Source organism: Mustela nivalis (genome assembly GCF_964662115.1).
Source record: "Mustela nivalis genome assembly, chromosome: 7".
NCBI lineage: Eukaryota > Metazoa > Chordata > Mammalia > Carnivora > Mustelidae > Mustela > Mustela nivalis.
This window is the reverse complement of record NC_139026.1, coordinates 1,428,430-1,448,439: the sequence shown is the minus strand read 5'-3', so window position 1 is coordinate 1,448,439 and position 20,010 is coordinate 1,428,430. Positions and strand designations below refer to the sequence as shown.

The following is a 20,010-nucleotide window of genomic DNA, read 5'->3' as shown; positions in this document are numbered from 1 at the left end:
CACGCCCGGGCTGCCACCCCGTGTCAGAAGGGGGTGCCGCCAGCGACGTGGTGTGTCTGCATGAGCGTGTGCTCTTGCGTACGCACAGGTGGGCCCATGTCTGCGTGTGCGCGTGCGCTGTTTGCACGCCCGTGGGTCTCTGCGTGGCTGCTTGCCTGTGTTCACTTATGTCACTGTGTATGTGCATGTGCACGTGTGTTGGAACAAGCGGGTACGTGTGTGGTCAGAGGCCGTGGCTGCAGCAGGCAGGACCGGTGCCCCCCAGGCCGTGAGGACCCAGCAGCCCGCCTGTCTCTCCCTCTCTCTGACCTTTGGCCCACTCATTTGCCATCACGCTCACGCGGCTCTCCGGGTGCTGGGGCCGCACGCTCCCTCCGTCCCGCGGCTCCCCAGCTCTCAGAGCTGAGTGCATGACGGTCGGGAAGGCACGGACGGGGGCCCCCACGCTGCTTCGAGAAACGCAAACCGAGGGTGGAAAAGGGACCTGAGGTGCCGTCGCGGGACGAGGTGGCCTCTGCCACCGGCCTGGTGGGGGAAGGAGGCTGCTGTGAGGCCCATGGACAGGTGCGTCCTGAGGCCAGCATTGTCCCCTCACAGCCCCCCGTCCGAGTGACCACAGGGGGCCCGGCCTTGAGGGCTGCGTGTCCACGTGCACTGACGGGCTGGCCCTGTGGCAGGTCTTGCACCCGCACCCGGTGCACTGTGCGTTCCGGGGAGGACAGAGCACCAGGGTGATCACTGCGGGTTGGAACCCAGGCCTGGCCCCACTGTCTCCTCGGCTGGCTTCAGGCATCTGACCACATCACCACGTGTCCTGCAGAGCAGGCCGCCCCACACGGACCAGGACCTGCTCCCGACCCGCTCTGGCAGCCCAGTTCTAAGTGACCCAGGCCCCCGAGCCTCACTGCCTTCCTGCCATGGAAGGGCACAGCCGTCCCTGAGACAGCCTTAGTTCTGCTCTCGGCCCCTTGGGCCAGGACTGGGTGGTCCTGGGCCTCCCTGCGGCGCGGATCGGCACAGTTGGCCCGCTGTGTTGACCGCACTCCCCGGGCGTGGCTGGGGCAGACGGGAGCGCAAACACAGAAGCTCCTTCACCTGCCCTTGAGCCCCCTTGCCGGGCCTCACGGCTGAGCCCAGACAAGCCTGCGCAGACACCCCGCACAGGATTTCCAGGGGTGCGTGCTTCAAGCTTCTGGCCTCTCCGTGGGCTTAAGGGGTGCGTTTGCTGGCGTACAGCCAGGCTTTCAGGCCGTCTCTTCCCGTCACCAAACGGTGCTTCTGCGAAGGCTCTGCTGCTCGGGGCTCCAGCAGGAACAGGGAGCAGAGGAGGAGCGAGGCCCCGGGGATGTGCAGGGAAAGGCACCGAGCTCCCGCCGAGCAGCCCGGGAAGGGGCTCCGCCCACCCCCAGCTTCCCGTTCTAGGGGTCCACCCAGGATGAGGCCGATCCCCGTGAGCAGGGTCCAGCACGTCCTCACCCTACCCTGGGGACCCGCACAGGCGCGCTTCCCACAGTGATGCCCCAGCACAAGGAGAACCGCATCTGAGGGTGGGTCTCCCTCCCGTCACCACTTGCTGCACTGTGGGGACAGGATGCCACAGGCGCGGTGGCCTCAGCAGCAAACAGCTGCCTCTCCCGCCCTGGGGTCCAGGAGTCTGAGAGGACGGGCCAGCCGGCGGAGGTGCTGGGAGGCCTCGTACAGCTCAGTGGTTCTACTCGTGAGGGCACCGACCCTTTCAGATCGGGTCCTCACCCTCGTGACCTCCGTTAACCTGCGTTACTGCTCTACAATCACCGTCTAAGGACCCCCACACAGGGGCTTAGGGCTTTGCCATGTCACTCTGGGGACACAGTGCAGTTCATGGCACAGTGTAGAAAGGAGCTGGCATCAGGGTGACGAGCTCTTGTACCCCCAGAAGCGGCCCCGAGACCCGCACCATGGCTCTCTCCAGCTCGCTCGCCTTTTCCTGCTGCCGCCAAGGGAACAGTCAAGTGCAGGGAGCACAGGGCGATGCCCAAAGACGCACGTGTCCTCACGTGGCCTAGACCCAGACTCCGCGTCCTCGTGTCCTAGGAAATCCCAGGTTTTGTGCCTTCCGCAGCAGCGGGCTGGAGTTGGGGAGGATGCGGTGTTCGAACTGTGCACGTGGAGGGCTCAGCTTTGAGGTGAAATGGCGCCTGGCCCGTGGTGGGAATCCGGTCTGAGCACCCGGACGGCGTAACTGCGTGGGCCCCGGACTTAGAACCGTGTAATCACTCGCACTTGCATTTAGAAGGACGTGCACGTGGTCCTAGTTCTCCCTCCGCTGCCGCTTACTGATGGGCTGGCGGCAGAGCTGAACCGAGGGACAGCACTCAAGAGGGGGCTGGGTACAGGGAGGAATAGAGGCTCGGCCCCCCGATGGACGCCAGGCGCTGCCCCCCGGACTGTCCCTCCCCAGGCCGGGAGTCAGGCTGCTGGCGCTGCCCCGGGGCCCCAGGGAGCAGCGGCTGAACGGCTCTCTTCTCCCTCGCAGCTCGAATCATCAAGACAAAGCAGTGGTGTGACATGCTGCCGTGTCTGGAGGGCGAAGGCTGTGACCTGCTCATCAACCGGTCAGGCTGGACGTGCACGCAGCCCGGCGGGCGAGTGAAGACCACCACGGTGCGTATGCCGCGCCGTGCACCCCGCACTCCGGAGGGCGAGCTGGCCCCGGGTGGCGGGCCCCCATGGGGAGGTGGGCCCCATGTCGGCAGGCACGGGGACGGGGCAGCTGGCTTGGTGTGGAGACACGGCCAGCCTCACTGCCTCCCCCACGCGGTCTGTCCTGACCGGGTCGTTCTGTCCCTACTGTGTCAGACTGTCCCCACGCCGGGGGGCCCAGGGGCTGGACAGAACCAGCCTGAAGGCGTCCGCCCAGAAGTCAGCTCAGAGCCCCATGGGGTGGTTGGTCACTTCTTGTTGCTGGGATGGCGGGAGGCTCCGGCAGGAGCACGGGTTAGGACCCCCCACAGCCGCTGAAGCCTCTATACGGAGCGGGAGCAGGTAGGGACGCAGTCCTCAAGGTCTGCTCCGGCTCTGGGTACTGCGTGGTGGCCGTCCGGAGCAGAGGCCCCGACCCTGAAACCCCCGAGGGCACCCCAGTCCCTCCCAGAGCCCGCTGAGGGGCCCCCTGCGTACCCTCTGTCTCAGGAGCCGAGACCCGCCTGGGTCCCATGGCTGCTGTCCCGAGGGGACGGAGTGGAGGACGGGGAAGGGTTCTGGGGCCGCTCTCTGAGGTCCCTTTTTCAAGGTAAGTTCCTCAAGGCCCACGCACGGTGGTGTGAGCCACGGGAGCCGGCGCCTGCGTCCACAGGCTTGGGCGCCGGGACCCCGCAGCTCTCAGCCAGCCCAGCAGCGGCCTCTGCTTGCCCCGGCTGACCGTCACCCCAGTCCCGGCTCTTCCGTGCGCTCCACGTAGAACCCGAGCCCCGAAGTGGGTTGTGATCTCCTGGCCTTGCTTTCCCGCCTCTGCGTCTTGGGAATGTCCAGTCAGGCAGGTCTGGGGCCCACAGGGAAGGATCTGGAAAGCCCGGCGGACATCCGAGCGTCCTCACTGGGTCACACAAGATGGGGGCTGCGGCCCCTGGAGCTGGGGAGGGGGAGAACCCGCCCGCTTCCTCCTTCCTCGCGGGTCAGTCTGTGCAGGGGAGCCCCGGCAGGCCGTCCAGACGCGTGTCCAGGGGGCCTGGCTCCTGTGGCTGCCGAGGAAAAGCATGACCCGGGCCCCTCGGGGGCTTGTTCTGAGGACGGGTCGTCTGTCTGTGGGGGTCAGGCGGGTTTGTGTGGGCAGCAGCGCAGGCAGGACCCACAGGCACCGGCCGAGTGCGGCTCTCAGCCAACAGGCCGGGGAGGCCACAGGGAGTCTTGTGCCGCCCAGCAGCCGCCCAGGCCATGTCCGTCCACGCCCAGCACGGAAGCATCCGGTCAGCTGGGCCTTGCACCTCTGATGTGTGTGGGGGTCACCGGCTCGTGACCTGCCACCTACCAGCTGGCTCTCAGGGGCCTGGGGGGCTTCTGGCGTGTGCTGTCCCTTCCAGGCGCCTCCAGGAGGTAGCTTACCTTTCTGGATCTTTCCGGGTCTTTCTGTGTGCTGTACCCAAAAGTCAGAGAGCTGGGAACAAGCAGATCCTAGACAGCCAGCCCCTGTCCCCGCCCCCGGGGAGCAGCGGGTCAGTGCGTGGATTCCCCGCTGGGCCCATGGCAGCCCTGAGGGCGGGACGTGCCTGTGACAGGGCCTGGGGCAGGAGGGCTGGGGAGGCTCCACACCACCCCACCTCCGTGGCCCTGGGGTGTGGCTGTGGGGTCAGACCTGCACTCCAGGCCCCGAGCCCGGTGCTGGGGGCCAGCCCGCTGGAGGAGGTGACCCAGCGGCACCGCTCAAGGTCTCACGGGTGACTTGAGGCTCCCGTGCCCTCCCCCACTCCTGAGCTCTGCAGCCCCCGCCCCCGCAGCCCCTCTCGCAGGCCCCGCGCCAGGAGGCAGACTCTGTTCCTTGATGCAGTCCTTGTTGAGGCTGGTCCCGTGACCCCACAGGCCCAGGAGCTCAGGACCCTTGCCTTGGTCTGGCTGCTGTGAAAACCACAGCCGGCAGTAGGCGGCAGACGTGGTCTGTCTGCCTGCGGGGCCAACCCCCTTCAAACCCTGGGTCTGGTTTAGCACAAGCCCATGCGTCCTTTAGCTCTGAAGCTGGATTCTCCCATCTGCCTGTTCGGGGGAGCCCACCGGGGGGGCCGCTGGTTCTCGGGCAGATGCCCCTGTGGGCCCGGTGTGGGCAGGACACCTGCTAGGCCCAGGGCCAGTCCGCAAAAGGGCTCGCTCTCGGCGCTCCTCGCCCCTCACAGGGGTGCATGCCTGGGGCCCGGCGCCCCTGGCCGTGTGGAGGGCTTGTGCTCTGGATCTGGGCTGGCACGTCCCTCTGAGGGGCCGCGTGGTGATGCTGGAGGCCGGGGCCACCCCAGGGGTCTGCAGACGCGTCTCTGGCTCGGACAGCGGCCCTGGCATGTGGTGGCCATTCGCAAAGCTTTCTTCAAAGCTCACTCAGGCTCTCGACCCAAACACCAAATACTTGGAGCGTGGGATCCCGTCTTCAGGACGGCAGCTCCGTCCCGTCACCGACGTTGGTCAGCACCGCCCTGTCCTGTTTCACCATGAGTAGGTTTCCTGTGAGATGGGCTTGGAGTGCCCTTGTGGCTGCTTGGCCACGTGACGGCCCATGCCCCTTGAGCGGCCACAGTGGTGTCTGAAGGGCTGTCCCCCACCCCGCCCCACTCTGCGAGGGCCGAGCCGCTCACGTCTCTGTGCCCGGCAGCACCCGGCGGCGGGCACGGGCCTGACGGGCCCCTGCCCATCCCCCCTCCGCTCAGGGCTGACATAAGAACGTGCGGTAATGAATTGTGCCATCACCTGTGTGGAGCCCGGGAACGTGCTGATGCGTGCGTTTCCGAGAACGCTCCTTCTCGGAGGTCAGGTCCTCACCCCATTAGTGGGTCGTGAAATTAATTTGCTGGGTCGTGACCCACATTTAAGAGAAAGAAGAAGACATTAAGTAAAAATATCAGAGAATGTCGTGTCCTGAGGGGGAATCCGGCTGAGCGAAGCTCCCGCGTGCACGGGGCCGCCCGCGGGACGCGGTGGTGGCTGCAGGTTACGGTGAACCGCGGGGAAGCCACCGTCCGGGGAAACTCAGGGAAGATCCAGCCCCCGCGCGGGATTTCCGGGCTCTGCTTCCGCCCTGGGTTGGTCCCGTGGACGCCCGTCGGCGCCAGCAAAGGAGACATGGGGGACGCTGCAGGCTGACCCTCGGGGCGACAGCGCCCTCCCGTGACATCCCCAGAGGTGGTCTCCCCCGAGCTCCACAGTCCGCTGATGGCGCCCAGCCTGGGTCCACCCTGCAAGCGACGTGCCCTCCTGCCCTCCCTACACCGCGCGCGTCTCCAGATGCTAGAGGCTGAGCTCACAAGGGGCACGTGCTGGCGGCCACCGTGATGCCGCAGTCGGGAGCCGCTCCACCACACATGTGCACGCATACGTTTTGCTGGGCGCCCGATGGGAACTGCTGTCCTGTCTCCCCAGTCAGAATGGACCAGCCAGACGGGAACCCATCTTCCCTGGGAGCTGTTAGGCGACACCTCTGAATTCTGTCCTGTGCGAACGGCCCGTTGTGGGCCTGAGGACTTCTCACTGGGGTGTCCGTCTGGCTCTGTCCAGGACCCGGGATTTCCTGGGAACTCACTTCCCCCAACAACACTTCCATGAGCAGGCTCTGAACCAGTGGCACAGCCGCCCCCGCCCGAGCACATCTGTGCCCAGCTGTCCGGGGTGGGGGGCGCCAGGGAAGGTGTGAGCAGCGACAGAGCGTCTCTGTCGGATGACGTTGGGAGGGGACGCCCGGCCCAGCCTGACGGTCCCAGAGGTTGGCGCTCGCTGCAGACCTGATCACACGGCAGATGAGCCCCCGGGTGGGTTATGTTCTCTGTGGTCCTGTTGGGCTCTGCCGACGGGCGTCTCCTGCGGTACCAAGTGTCTGGTCCTGGGTGTGAGCTAGCGCAGGCCAGGCCAGGCCACCCAGCTCTGCCGCCCAGGATGACTCGCCGTGTCCACACTGCCCAGTTACCCATGAGGTCTCTGCATTCCTGCATCCCAGGTGTACCCCTGAGGGCCTGGCGTGTGCCAGATCTGGACCCTCTGAGCAGCCCATGGGAGCGGCACGTGGGCCTCTGCTCTGGGGGCACCTGGAGCGTGTGGTTCCTGACTCCACCAGCCAGACACCGTTTAGGGTTCCTTGGGCCAGGCACCTGCCCTGGGTGGACAGCAGGAGGAGGGTACACGTAGCCCTGAGCCCTGGACCCCGGCTCTGAGCCCCACACACAGGCGTGGAGACTCTTGTAAGACCATTTGTAGAAGCTCAGCAGTGCTTGTCCTGGGTACCCAGTTGAAAGAACACACATAGTTGCTTCCTGCTTTTGCCCCCTGGACGCCTGTGTCAAGTGACAGGGAGACGGAGAGGAGGACAGGCAGAGTGCGCGGGAGAGGAAGCGGCAGAAGCGGACGCTCTTGGTGGGCGAGCTCGTCGGGGCACCGTGCTCAGGTCCCCGGCAGTGAGGAGCAGCTCCCCTGGGCGTCCCGGCGGTCAGACGAGCCCTCCCGGCCCTCCCAGCTGGCCCCGCGGCAGACAGACCTACCGGGGCTCCCACAGCGAGAGGAGCACGTCTGGACACCCTGGACCCCGTCACGCTGACCACAGGCGTGGAGGCGACATCCCGGGGACCCAAGTCCTGAGGCGCGCAGGCCCTCAGCTCTCAGAGGGGCGCTGCGCTGCGGCTTCTCTCTGGGGATGCGCCCCGTGAGGCTCCGGCGGCCCCACCCCTGACCCCGCACCTGGAGGCTCACAGGGGCGGACGTCCGTTCTCGTCGGCTGAAGCCACAGTATGCCAGGGCCATGCTCTGAGGCTCTGCGGGGTGTCCGTCCAGCCTTGTCCTGCCTCCGGGACTCCAGGCGCTCCGGGGCATGTGGCCGCATCCCCAGTGTGTGCGTCCGTCGTCACAGGGCTGCCTGACCATGAGAGCCGGACCTTGTGAAGACGCCCTCTTACCCAGGCTCTTCCCACCTCACGGATGATTCCGGGTCACAAACTTGATCCCGTCTTTAATTCCAAATGACATTTCCAAAAATGGAGAGTTCTGGGTGGATATGACTTTGGAGACCTGACCCATCCCCGCACTAATTTACCAAGCTTAAGGCTGAAATCCTGGGTCACTGCGGTTTGGGGCCTGAGGACCTTCCTGGGAAGCCCACCAACTGCCCACCAGCTCCTCACGTCACGCCCACCACCGTGGACGCAGCAAAGTGACGACAATGACCAAAGGCCACCGCCCAACCATGAGCAGGGGAAACAGGAGTAACGGGGTGCTGGAGGCAGTGGGGGAGGCCCCGCAGAGCAGGGTCCTAAAGATGGCCGGCGGCCTGCGGGATCAGAGGCTGGTCAGGAAGTGAGGTGGGGACAGCTTGCCCATGGGGCGCCAGGCCCCAGCCTTGAACCTTCCTCCCTTGGAGGTGCGTCTGGCTCTGGGCCCCTGAGCCCCACGTAGGGGTGTGGTCACCCCGCAGCCGCCATGCTCCGGTACAAGTCACCCCTGATAACCTGCCCCGAGCCCAGCCGGGCCGCCCATGACGCAGTGGTGACCTGTCACCCGCAAACCCCCAAGCCCCAAGTTTGTGTGAAGAGGAGAGTCGTGGCCACGCCAGGACGCGGACGTGGATGCTAAGAAGATCAAGAATATGTATCATTTTATAAGAACGGGACACAGTGTGTGCACAGCACGCACATGTACTCGTGGGATCACGCACGCGTGAGAGTGTGTGCTCACGTACACCAGCGTGCATGTGTAACCGGTTCTGGAAACAATCCGGTAGAACGAGGAAGTCTCAGCCAAGGAGTCGATTTTTCCAGAGAAGGAGGATTAAACAAGACTAGAAGATCGGTTCAGGAATTCTGAAGAATGCAAGGTTCAAAAGTAGAGAAACGCAGAGAACAGATGATCAAAGAACTTAAAACCCGAATTCCCAGAGCTCCCAGATGTGGGCTTCCACGGGCGCGACCACCAAGGGTGAGGTGAGCGCAGGTCCGTCCGTGGCCGCGAGCAGGGGACTACAGGGGGGAAGGCGCCCTCTCAACCCAGATGGAAAAAGGGGTCACGGACAAAGATTCAGATCAAGCACGTCGAAGCCCGAGGTCAGCCGTGCCGGGTCGTCCCGAACCTGGAACTCGGGATTCCGTCAGGGGAGGAGGGAGATGGCCAGCCTGGAATCCAAAGACTTCAGGGACGGTCCCCGGGCTCAGGGAGAGTGTCTGTGGATAGCAGGGCCCCGTCTGTGCTGGGCGCTCCCCTGGGCTGGGAATGAGTGCTCCGTGTCCAGCACGAAGCCCTGGGAGCCCCTGGCACAGCCCGCTACAGTGGTCGGTCCCCAGGCTTTGGGCTGACTGGGCATTTGCTCCCCAGGGATTCACCCACACCTGTTCTGTGGGCCAGCATTTGTGGGGCAGCACATTTGCCCCTGGGGAGGCCCCAGGCCCCCTGATGGTCACAAACCTGGCTCACATAGGTGATTGGGGCAGCTTCTCCCGGGGGTAACAGTAGGTCAGAACTGGTCAGAGACAGTCAGGAGAGAGACGGGTGCACACAGAGCCCGTCCTGGGGCCAGCTTCCTAGAGAGCCTGGCTTCTCAGGAATCCCAGGGTCCAGGTCATCTCCGGGATTGAGGCACGACCTTGGGACGTATGGAAGAAGCCGGCGTCCATTTAGCCTGCCCTGGGGGCCGTGGGCCACTGGTGGAGGGACAGTGAGCTTTGCTTTGGTGAGGCCGGTTGGCGCCACAGGTGTGCGGTCACTCTGACGCGGACAGATGGCAGATAAGAAGCTGTGGCTGTGGGGGAGGGAGTGCGGGGTCTGCGGTGACTGAGGGGACTGCACAGCCACTGGCGTGACACGGAGACGATGAGGGGCACAGACAGTCACTCCAGGAGGTGCACGTGTGGGCACGAGTGTGTCCAAGGTCAGAGGGAGGCCAGCGTGGCCGAGCTCCCGGGGCCTGTGCGGGCAGCTTGGAGCCCCCACTGGGGAGGGCGCGGCAGTGGCCATGGAGGCAAGTCGGGGAGCACCCTAGTAGGCGAAATCCACAACTAAGTGGCCCCCCTCTTCTCAGGAAAGGGGTTCGTGGTCCTCCCGGTCCCCTCCTGCAGGACCTCCCACAGCCTTGCTGACACTGGCAGCCTTGGGGGCCTCTGCGGTTCCGAGTCCCCCGTGTTCTCTCTCCCCGTGAGTCCGCTTCCGCTGTCTGCTGCTGGGAACACACCTCCCTCCGCACTCACGGCTGCCAGCGGCTCCTTCACTCCCGAACTCTGGGACTCCTGGGAGCGTCGGCACAGCAGGTCCCATCCCCAAATACGGGGCTCCCAGCTGGGCCCCCGGGCAGCTGGACTCTCCCATCACCCCAGCTGGCGAGTTCTGAGTGACGCCCAGGCGCTGGGCATGGCTCCGTGGGCCCGTCCCCAGCGTGAAGCAGCAGGCGGCGCGTGCGTTTCAGCAGCCCCGGGCCCCAGGGCACTGCAGACCCGCCGCCAGCTGCGAGCTCCTGCCCACGGGATGATTGGGACGCCAGCCAGGAGCGCAGTGCCTCCTGGAGGTGCTCGGGGGCCCTGGGTTTGTCTCTGATCTCCAATGAGCCATCCCAGCAATCAGAAGCTTTTATTACACAGCCGAGTCTCAGCTGCCGTTTTGCGGCTCATTCTGAAAACCAATGAAAGAAAAACGATTCTGGGCCGCAAGGGAGATGGTGTGGGGCATCCTGGCCGGAGGCCATGGCTGGGTGCCGTGTGGCGGGTCTCCCCTTGTCTCTGTTGGGAACAGGGAGACAGTGGTCCCTGGGTCTCCGGTGGGGTTGCCGTCAGCCGGCCAGGCAGCGTCCCAGGCCCCAGCAGAACCCCACACCCCCCGAGCTCTGCCTCGAGAGCCTTCCTGGCAGGCCCAGCCTCGGGGGGCGGCTCACTGGTCATGTTCCCCTCCCGGGGTCTCCACCGCCGTGGTAGACTGGTGTAGACTGGGCTTGCCCCAGGCTGGCCTCATAGAAACGCACCCTCAGCCTTGGTGCTGCCCCAGTCCCAGAATGCCAAGAACAGAGGGATAGCACAGAAAGGACTGTAGGTTAATGTGGGTCTGTGTACCTGGGGAGCAGATTGGACGGTCTCACCTCAGCCCCTGTCTGGGGACTTGGGATGCAGGTGAGGACCCCCAGCAGGCGCTCAGGAAAGGGGCCTCACGGTAGGAGGTGGACCAAAGGTGGGGTACAGGAGACAAGCCTGGGGCCTAGGAAACCCCTCATTGTTCAGGAAGGGACGAGGGCCCCGTCGGATCACCCCACTCCAGCTGCTGCCGTGTGAGCAGCTCCTGCCTTGGACACTGGGTCCCAGCGGAGGGAGTGACCACTCCTGGGACACCACTGCACATCTCAGCACCAGAGCGAGAGGGGTCGCAGATTTACCTCTAAAGGACAAACGGTGGGGGCGCCTGGTGGCTCAGTGGGTTAAGTCTCTGCCTTCGGCTCAGGTCATGATCTCAGGGTCCTGGGATTGAGCCCCGCATCGGGCTCTCTGCTCTCTCTCTCCCTCTGCCTGCCTCTGCCTACTTGTGATCTCTGTCTGTCAAATAAGTACATAAATAAAATCTTTTAAAAAAATAAAGGACAAACGGGGTTTTCTGCAGATTTTCTGGCTGATTCCGTGGGCAGGGGCCTGTGGCTGAGCCCCTCCTGCCCCGCAGGTGCCCATAGGGACGTGCTTTTGTACCCATTTGGTGGGGGGCTCCCAAGGACAAAAGGCTTCTCTCGGGTTTGTAGAATTAGCATCCAGGAAGACTGGGGGTGGTTGGCGGGGACCCACCCCGACACAGCGCAGGCCTGCACTGGCTGGTTCTCCTGCACGAACAGCGAAAAGCGGCGAGTCGGTACTGTGGACCCGGTCTGCGATCCGTGCTGTGTTCTCTGAGCCACGCTCCCCGTCACCACGGCGGTGGCTGGACGTTTCGGTAAATTCCCTGTGTGAGCACAGACATGTGCGGCCGGCGTGGCATCGGCGGGGACCGTGAGCTGTGACATTCTTCACGTCCCCGGCAGAAATGAGCCCGGAAACAGAACGCCGGTTTGACGGAGCCCGCGTGGTTTGGGCCCTTTGGGTTAGGGCTGGGAGCTCCTCTCGGCAGCGGCGTCGCGTCCATCCACATTTTCGTTTGAGAAGTTGTTCTTTGAATCGTTCCAAGTACATAATGGCAAATGGTTGAATTGGGATGGAACATGCGCCCCAGCGACGCCGGGTCCTGGGCCGAGCCCGCCGCCTGGGGATGGAGTGTTGCTGACGCCGGAGACAGGACATCATCCTGCCCAGCGGACCTCACTGGGGTCCCGGACAGGGACGCGCCCCCGTGTGGGGCCCAGCAGGCCGAGTCCCGCCGTCCCCTTGGTCTGGCGTGGGCAACTGGGCCACATGGTCCGCGCTCCCTTCTCTCCCCTCCCCCAATGCTGTTCCCGCCACCCCCATCCTTCCTGGTTCCACGTTGGATGCTGGGGACGCAGAGGTGAAGCGTCCACAGCCCCCGGCTCTCTGCGCACCAGCGGGCACCCAGCAAGGCTCCCCGGAGACAGCGCGGGGTGCCAGGTGTGCTGTCACCGTCAGTGACGGCTCAGATGTGACTTCAAAAGTATTTGCTGAATCAGCGGGAGAGAAGGCCCACCCCTGGAGGCTCTGGCCAGGCACCAGCGTCCCACAGCAGCTCCTCGTGCCGGGGGTTGGGGGTGCTCAGGAATCCAAAAAGGTCGAATGGCCCCAGATCTCAGCAGTCCTGAGGGAAGGCCCGGACGGCGCGCACCCCCATGGGGGCCCGTCGGCGAGCGACCCGCTGAACGGGGTCCCCGTTCTGGACGAGCGGACGGGCTGCCGCCTCCACACCGCCCATCTCCGCCGGCCCGTCGTGGACCTCCCCTGCCCCGTCCGCGGCCAGGAGCATTTCTGTTGCACCACCAGTCCAGGGGGGTCCCTGTGATCCCGCGAACGTGAGGCGGTCACCGCGCCGGCAGTGAGGGAGAGAGAGGAGGGAGAAAGTTCCGAGTTCCCCGAGGAGCTGTCAGAGCTCATTCTGTTCTCAGTCCAGGTTTCATGAGCTTATCAGGCAGAAATACTGGCAAAGTGGTCAAAAACATGTTTTTTCCTATTTGTTTAATAAGTCTTTATGATCTCCCAGATGACATTGCTCGGGGCTGTGTTTCTCTGTGGAGGACGGAGGCGAGCGGCCCCCGACAGCGCCGTGGAAAGGGTCACGTAAGCGGGAAGCCGGTCAGTGCACGCGAGGCGGGAGCTGCCCAGCCGAGGTCCTCTCTGTCCAGCGCAGTGCTGTGCCCCACACGACGGGGGCCGGTGGTCGTCCGCACGACCCGGGTCCCAGCCCGCCCCTCATGCCCCCGGATCTGGGCACGCCGGTGCTCAGCCCAGCTCCGCCACCCAGACAGCACCCCTCAGGATGGGGGGCCCCTTCCTGGCGGTGTCTGCACACAGCACGGGGAAGGGGCTACAGCATGAGGCAGGGACGCTTCTTCTAGACAAGTCTTTACAGATGGAATTGAAGGATCTGAGTCTCAACTCAAATGACTTTAAATGTCAAGTCCTCATTAGACCCGAGAGGTACTGGGTGACGTAGGTTCTGAGTCATAGAAATGCCGTGTCACCATCTGGCCCCAGGCCCCCTCGCGCCCCCCGCCCCCCGAGCCAGAACACAGAGTCCAGGCTTGCCAGGGGCTGCGTGGACACGCCTGCCGCGCCCCCCTCTAGGGCTGCCATCTCCACTTTCTGCACGGGCTTGTGTCCCCTGCCCACAGGGTGACAGCTGTGGTGCATACCTGGTAGCCTCAGTTTCCTTATCCATGCCTCCCCACCGCCCCACTGGCCTCCCGGGTCCTTGGGTCAGTGGGAAGGGGAAAGAACAGCATATGAAAGACCCAGGGAGTCTGTGAGGGGAGAAGTGCTGCTGTTTTCTTTGTGGGCCACCTTCTAGAACACTCCGTATGGCTCATACCCCCCGGGCTGCACCGGGAGGAAGCCGTCCCCGTGGCCTTCCCCCTAACCCTAACCCCAGAGCTGGCTGTCTGGCTCCATCTCACATGTCACAGCCCGCGTGACATGTTTTCCCAGAACCGGATGCGTTGGGGAAATAGTGTCGCTCCTCCCCACAACCATGGCCACCCGCCCCCCGACAGGGTCCTCCTCCCCACAACCACGGCCGTCCCCCGCATGACCAAACAAGCTGGGCCGACCCTTGGAGGACAGAGGATCAGTCTGGTCCTTCCACCAAGTCTGTAAAGACGTGGCCCGGTTTCTGGATGCATACGGGGGCCGACTTCTTATGCCATCAGCACAGCCTCTGCCCAGCTTCCCATTCCAGGTATTTTGGGAAGTGAGAACAACTAGCATCACACTGTGACTCCGTGAATAGAAGCACGTGCTGAGGTCTGGTCACATCCCCGTGGACACATCACGAGTGGGTGGGAGGCAACTTCATGGCATGTCCCTGCCTGACCATCTGAACCCCGTGATGATAGAGTCCTCCTCAGGTGCAGACAGAGGCTGAGGCTTCCTCCTCGCTCCTGGGCCTGACCTTGGGGCCCGGACACTGCTGCACTGACCGAGAAGGCAGCAGCAGAGGTGGGGTCTGGCCAGCAGGAGCTCTTCCCATCCCACTGCAAGGATCGGCTCCCAGCAGCGTGGCAGGAGAGGAGGTGGTGGGCGGAGGTGAGCCTCACGGGAAGGGGCAGAGTCCGCAGCAAGAGCCCGTTGGAGCGGGGGCAGAAGGAAGCAGCAAGACCACTGGGGCACACAGGGGCCACTCGGTCCTCCATTTTCAAGAGAATGTACAGGCAAGACAGAGTCCCTGACCTCCCAAGGAGGATGAGATACTCTTGGGAGCCGCCCCCCACTTAAGAGCCTGTTGGGGGTCACATGAAGACTCTGGGTCTCTGCACATCCAGACCTTCTAGGCCAGGCAGGAGCTGACACGAAGGATGAAGACTTGCTCACTGCTGGGCCCGCTGGCTCATCCCAGCCCCCGACAGGCCTCTGCCCGTTTAAAGGGGATTAAAAAAGCATCAGAGCCAAAGTTCAAACATGAGCCTGTGGGAAAATAGACGCTGTGGAAAGGAATACTTTCTAAAGGATTAAAAGCCAAGTTAGCTCTTAAAAGTCCTCAGCTGTACACAGAGGAGACTTCTGGAGAACATCTGCTTGTTTGTGTCAGAGAGCTCCAAGGAGCTGCAACTCCTGTGACCCAGGAGCTAGGAGCCACAGAGAAAGGACAGTCTGGGGCAAAAGCAAGCATCCAAGGTTTGCTACGTGACCTGGAGCATAAGCACGAAGACACCTAAAATACGAGTGCAAGCGAGATATGTACGGGAGGCAGCAAACACAGGACTTGTCCCTGCAGGAAAGCCATGCAGTGACATGGGCGGTCCTCAGCCGAGGGCCGGTTCATTGGAGAAAGCAAAGAAATGGAGTCAGAGAGAAAAAGTCGGTAGATGTGGAGGATGGAGGGCAGATCCCTAATTTAGAAAGCGGGTGCTCCAGAGATGAAACCACCGTGACCAGGAGGGGACAGAAGGGGACGGATAATCAGGTTAGGATGGAAATAGGACCAGAAAGAAAACCCCCAACTAGAAACAAGACAACACTATCATGACCCACACACCCCATGGGCGTGTTTGAATTGAAAGAATGAAAGGAAGCTGCCTCGTAACAATCCGTTAAATTGGGAAGATAAGACTCAGACAAGAGGATGGGGTCCACAGAAGCTACGACGGCACAGGCCAGCCTCTGGACCAGAAGGCCAGGAGGGATCACAGCCAGGGACTGGGCTGAAAAATACATTCACAACTTCAATCCTAGTTTTAGTTGTTTTTCACACCAAGGGACTCAAGAACACGGTTTTGAATTTGCAAGGATTTAGAATGTGTACCATCCACAAAGCTTTCCTGCAAAAAATGAAGGATGATCTCAAGCCAATCAAAGAAATAAAAATCAGGGGCTGATGATGGAAAAGGTCATAGATAAGAAGAATCGTGGTGACTATTGATACCAAGAAATACACAGAGCTGATGTGAATGTTGTTCCCATGATACAACACGAAATCCACGGCATATGATGTAATATACTATGTTTACTGTGAGAAACAATTTCTGTGTAATAGCAAACTGACTTGTAATCTCTGGCTAAATTAGAAAAGGGGGGGGGGGTGGGCAGCTGCCGAGTAAGAAAAGAGCCACTTAATGTCCGTCTGTACCATAGAGGGAGCTGTAATGACTCAAGTCATTAGACAAACGGTATAATCATTAAGAGTGCATTAGGTTAACAGAAAGGCCACCACGAATGGGAGCGAAAACACGATTTCCTCAAACCATGGCAGGAGGGAAAGCAGGGGAAATGTCGTGTGTGTGCGTGAAGAAATGACCCGCGAAAGCAGCATGACCAGAAATCAGGATGGGGCCTGCTGCTTACGATGGAACCACCGTACCCGTGGTGACAATAAACGTACACGGGTTAATCTCCCCAGCTCAGAGGCAGAGACTGTTGAAATCAGGCTTCTAAGGTGATCAAATGTACATTGCCTTCTAAAGGCACGTCTAACAAACTAAAAGTGTTAAAGCAAAGAATAAACGAAGGTGCACCAGGCCAAGGAGAGGAAAAGGAAATCAGTAGGTAAAATGATTAGATTGGGACACGTCATATACTGATACACGTAAGATCACAAGAGTATATGTGATTATTGACACATACTGATACATTGCAGTTCAAAGCAATGAACATGTCACAGAAACCTTTATGCATGGATGCACCTACATTTCTATAAAGCAAGCCCAACTGCAAATTAACAAAATGACCAGGAACACAATTTTTAGTTCAAAATTTAAACAACCCTTTAATCTGCATTAAGGTCAAGTAAAAAGCCACCAAAAGCAACAATTTATAAAACCAGGAAGCAGATCTTCTGAATAATAAAAATTTCATGACAGATTTTGCAGCTACATATTGAGCATTTTAACAAAGGAACAGGCTGCTTCTAATTCCCCATCATGCATGAAATCTGTGCAGAAGAATCCGTAATCCAGGTTGTGAGCTGAACTTGCACAGAAGAGAAATGGGGCAACCTTCTTTTCCAGTCATGTTACATCTATTTAAAGTGTTGCAAAATAATAATAATAAGAAGAAGAAGAACCCTATCGCCAGTACTTCCCACAGTGTTTTGGCCGGGGCAGGCCGTGAAAGGTGAAAGACGGTGTGTAGTCAAGCTCATGCAGCCGTGCTCAGGGCCTGAGGTCAGTCTGCGGGTGAAGCACCTGTCACCTAACTCTCTGTGCCTCACCATCAACATCTGGGAAATGGGCAGAACGGCGCTCCTCGTTTGAGCAGTAACCTCAGAGCAGAGCCGGCGGGGCCCGGATGGCCGAGTCCACGTGTCCTTGCTGTCGAATCACATTCCGCATGTTCTGAGGATGACGGCGGGGTGCTTGCAGACACAGTGAAGTACTCGTGTCTTTAAAGAACTTTATTTTTAAATCAGGAAGAATGAAAATAACCTAACTTATAGAGAAGCCACCCTCGAGAGGAGAAAGAGGCTAAACGTGAAACAGGAATATTAGTGAATTTTTTTTTTAAGATTTTATTTATTTATTTATTTATTTATTTATTTGAAAGAGAGGGAGAGAGAGTGCACCCATGCATCTAGGGTTGGGGAAGGGCCGACGGGGAGAGAATCTGAAGCAGACTCTGGGCTGAGCACAGAGCCTGACACGGGGCTTGATCCCATGACCCTGAGATCACGATCTGATCCAAAACCAAAGTCAGATGCCACCCAGGGGCCACCCAGGCGCCCCATCAATGAACTTTTAAAAGATAGACATGGAAAGTGATCCTTCACTGTGTAACTGGCAAAACCACAAAGACGCACTCTGACCTCTGTCATGCGCAAATTTTTTGTTAGAAAATAAATCTGATAGGAAGGAATGAAAACCAGCCAGTGTTGGGGTCTCAGATCATTCAAGAGTGCATACACAGCTTGGGTACTAATCACCACGTCTGTAGGGTTTCAGTACTTATATGATTTCCTGGGGTGCAAATCACCACCATAACCAAGGAGTAGAAAGGCATTAACATCCACCAGTAGAAATTCCGTACAGAGATGGCTTACCAGGCACGGTCTTAAAAACATTAACGTGCAGGTTTCCTTTCCCCAAATACTGGGAAACTGCCCAGTTCGTTTTAGGGGCTAATGAAGCCCTGATGCTGGAAATTTCCCCAAGGGTAGGAGAGCACACCTGGAACCACTGTGTTCTGGGAAGACTCAGTCTGCAGTATAGGTCTGGCACCGTGCTGGGCACTGGACTAGTTCAGCAAAGTGCCCGTGAGGCCCTGATGTACTCTGCATTGCTTTGAGGTTGTGGATACGTCAGGAGATCCCTGCTCCCTGGAATGTGCAGGCATGACTGGGACACATGTCACCTGTCCCTAACATCAAGCAACAGTGTGCTGAGTCCTGTGGTCCTTTGACGCAACACAAAAGTAGATTTATGTAAGAAAGAAAAATATGTTGTTAATATTTTAGAATCAGGAAGGATGACCAAGCCCAAAGGATGATCAGATAAAAATGTGCTGTCAATAAGCAGATGCTGAAAAGGCACTGGGCAAGTACCACACTGGTTCCTAAGGAAAACACCAAATCAACCACAGCATCAGGACCAGCAGAGCTCCAGGCTAATCTGGAGGAGACGGCAGGCCTCCTGGAGCCTCTTGTCCACCTGAAATGAACGCCAGCATGGCCCTTAGAGCTGGACCCCTGCCCTGTGCCCATCAGGACTGGGGCTGGCAGTAGGTGCAGGCCTGCAGTCTCCATGATGACCTTCTGGAAGATCTGGCAGATGCAATCACCTCATTATTCGGTATGAGAAAATGCAATGTTTATTACTCACTGATGAGGTAAACAGGTGCTTCCAGAATTCTGCAGGAGCCACCGAGGTGCCTTGGAAACTAATTGAAGAACTTATTAAATTGGACAAATTATGAATACAGAAGGTTCTCTACTTGTGTTAGCCCTAAGTTTTCATAGACACAGACAAGTTGTGGTCTAGATCAGAGGTCAGCAAACCATGGTCAAATCTGGCCCACGACCTATTTTTATAAATAAAGCTTTATTGGAACACAGCCTTGTTTCACTCAGATGCTCCAGGACTGCCTCTGTGCCGAGGGGCCAGAGCCAGGTAGTCGCAGGAGAGACCTTACAAAGCTGAAACTTGCACTGCTCGGGCCTTTCCAGCGTGAGTGTGCCGGCCGCACGAGGCCGACGCAGGTCCTCCGAGCCTGCCTGCCGGGGTGAGGAATCAGCAGGCAGAGGCGCGTGTCCTTTAGGAAGTGAAAAGCAGCGAGCTTGCAGGCAGACTCGAGGAAGAAACCTGCCTACCGGGCCAGGAGGAGAGGCTCGGCACAAGTCAGTTGTGTTCTCCTTTCCGGGCAAATAGGTTTCAGAAGAGTCGTGGTTTCATTAAAATATGTAAGTGAAATAAACCCGAGTAAGCAGAAGACCGCAGCCGGGAGCAAAGCCGCCGGCAGGTGGGAGCGGCCCAGAGCCCACCCGCTGACGAACGGTCGGCAAACTGCGGTCCAGCCGGTCCCGGGCCGTCGTTCAGTCAAAGGACAGGCCTTCCATGGGCCACAGTGTGGACCAGCCCAGGATGCGTCAGGCCCAAGAAGCCCGACACAAAAGCCACGTGCGGTGTGACTCATGTGCAGCAAGCATTGAGAAGAGGCAGATCGTGGAAGCAGGACATCTGCTGAGGGCCGAGGGGGCCGGCGGAGTGCGGCAGTGACCACTGACGTCTGGGGCGGCTCCTGGGAGCGAGTCTTCCACATCGGCCGTGGCATTGGCCACACAACAGCGTGGTCTTCACGCTCTGAAGTTGTGAGTGTGTGGCGCACCTGCCGGATCCCAGTGAAGCCGCCGCGAGCCGACAGGAAGACGGACGTGTCCCTGGGACCAGTCCTCCGGCCGGTCCCCCGGCTCCTGGACGGACAGTGCCGCAGGCCCTGCCTGGTCCCGCTCGGAGGCCCAGACCTGGCCATGCAGAAGGGACCCCCCAGCCCGAGTGGACCCAGGAGGGAGACCTGGGAAGGGGTTCGATCCCGAGCTCCCGAGCACGCTGGCCGCCCTCGCCGCTGCGGACGGCACGCTGTCGCCGGAGCGTGTCTGCTCTGTGAGGTGTAGCTCCCGCCCACTCTGTCATCTCCGTGTCCCCTTGATCCCACTGCCTGTGAACGTGGGCTATAGGTCTGCTGCGGGCGGCAGGGGGCTGAGGCCGGCTGCTCTGATGCTGCCAGAGGCCTGGCCCCGGATTAGCGCAGGCGAGGGACG

The 20,010-nt window shown here is 60.4% G+C and overlaps 1 protein-coding gene across 2 annotated transcripts in view; it reads left to right on the top strand.

The window, feature by feature from the left end:
* TAFA5 (TAFA chemokine like family member 5) overlaps nt 1-20,010 on the top strand; it is a 169,070-nt gene that overhangs the window by 141,892 nt on the left and 7,168 nt on the right. For both annotated transcript variants that reach the window (XM_082742143.1, XM_082742144.1), the window contains exon 3: nt 2,516-2,643. In XM_082742143.1, coding sequence (XP_082598269.1) covers nt 2,516-2,643 — 128 coding nt within the window. The remainder of the gene's footprint in view (nt 1-2,515; nt 2,644-20,010) is intronic.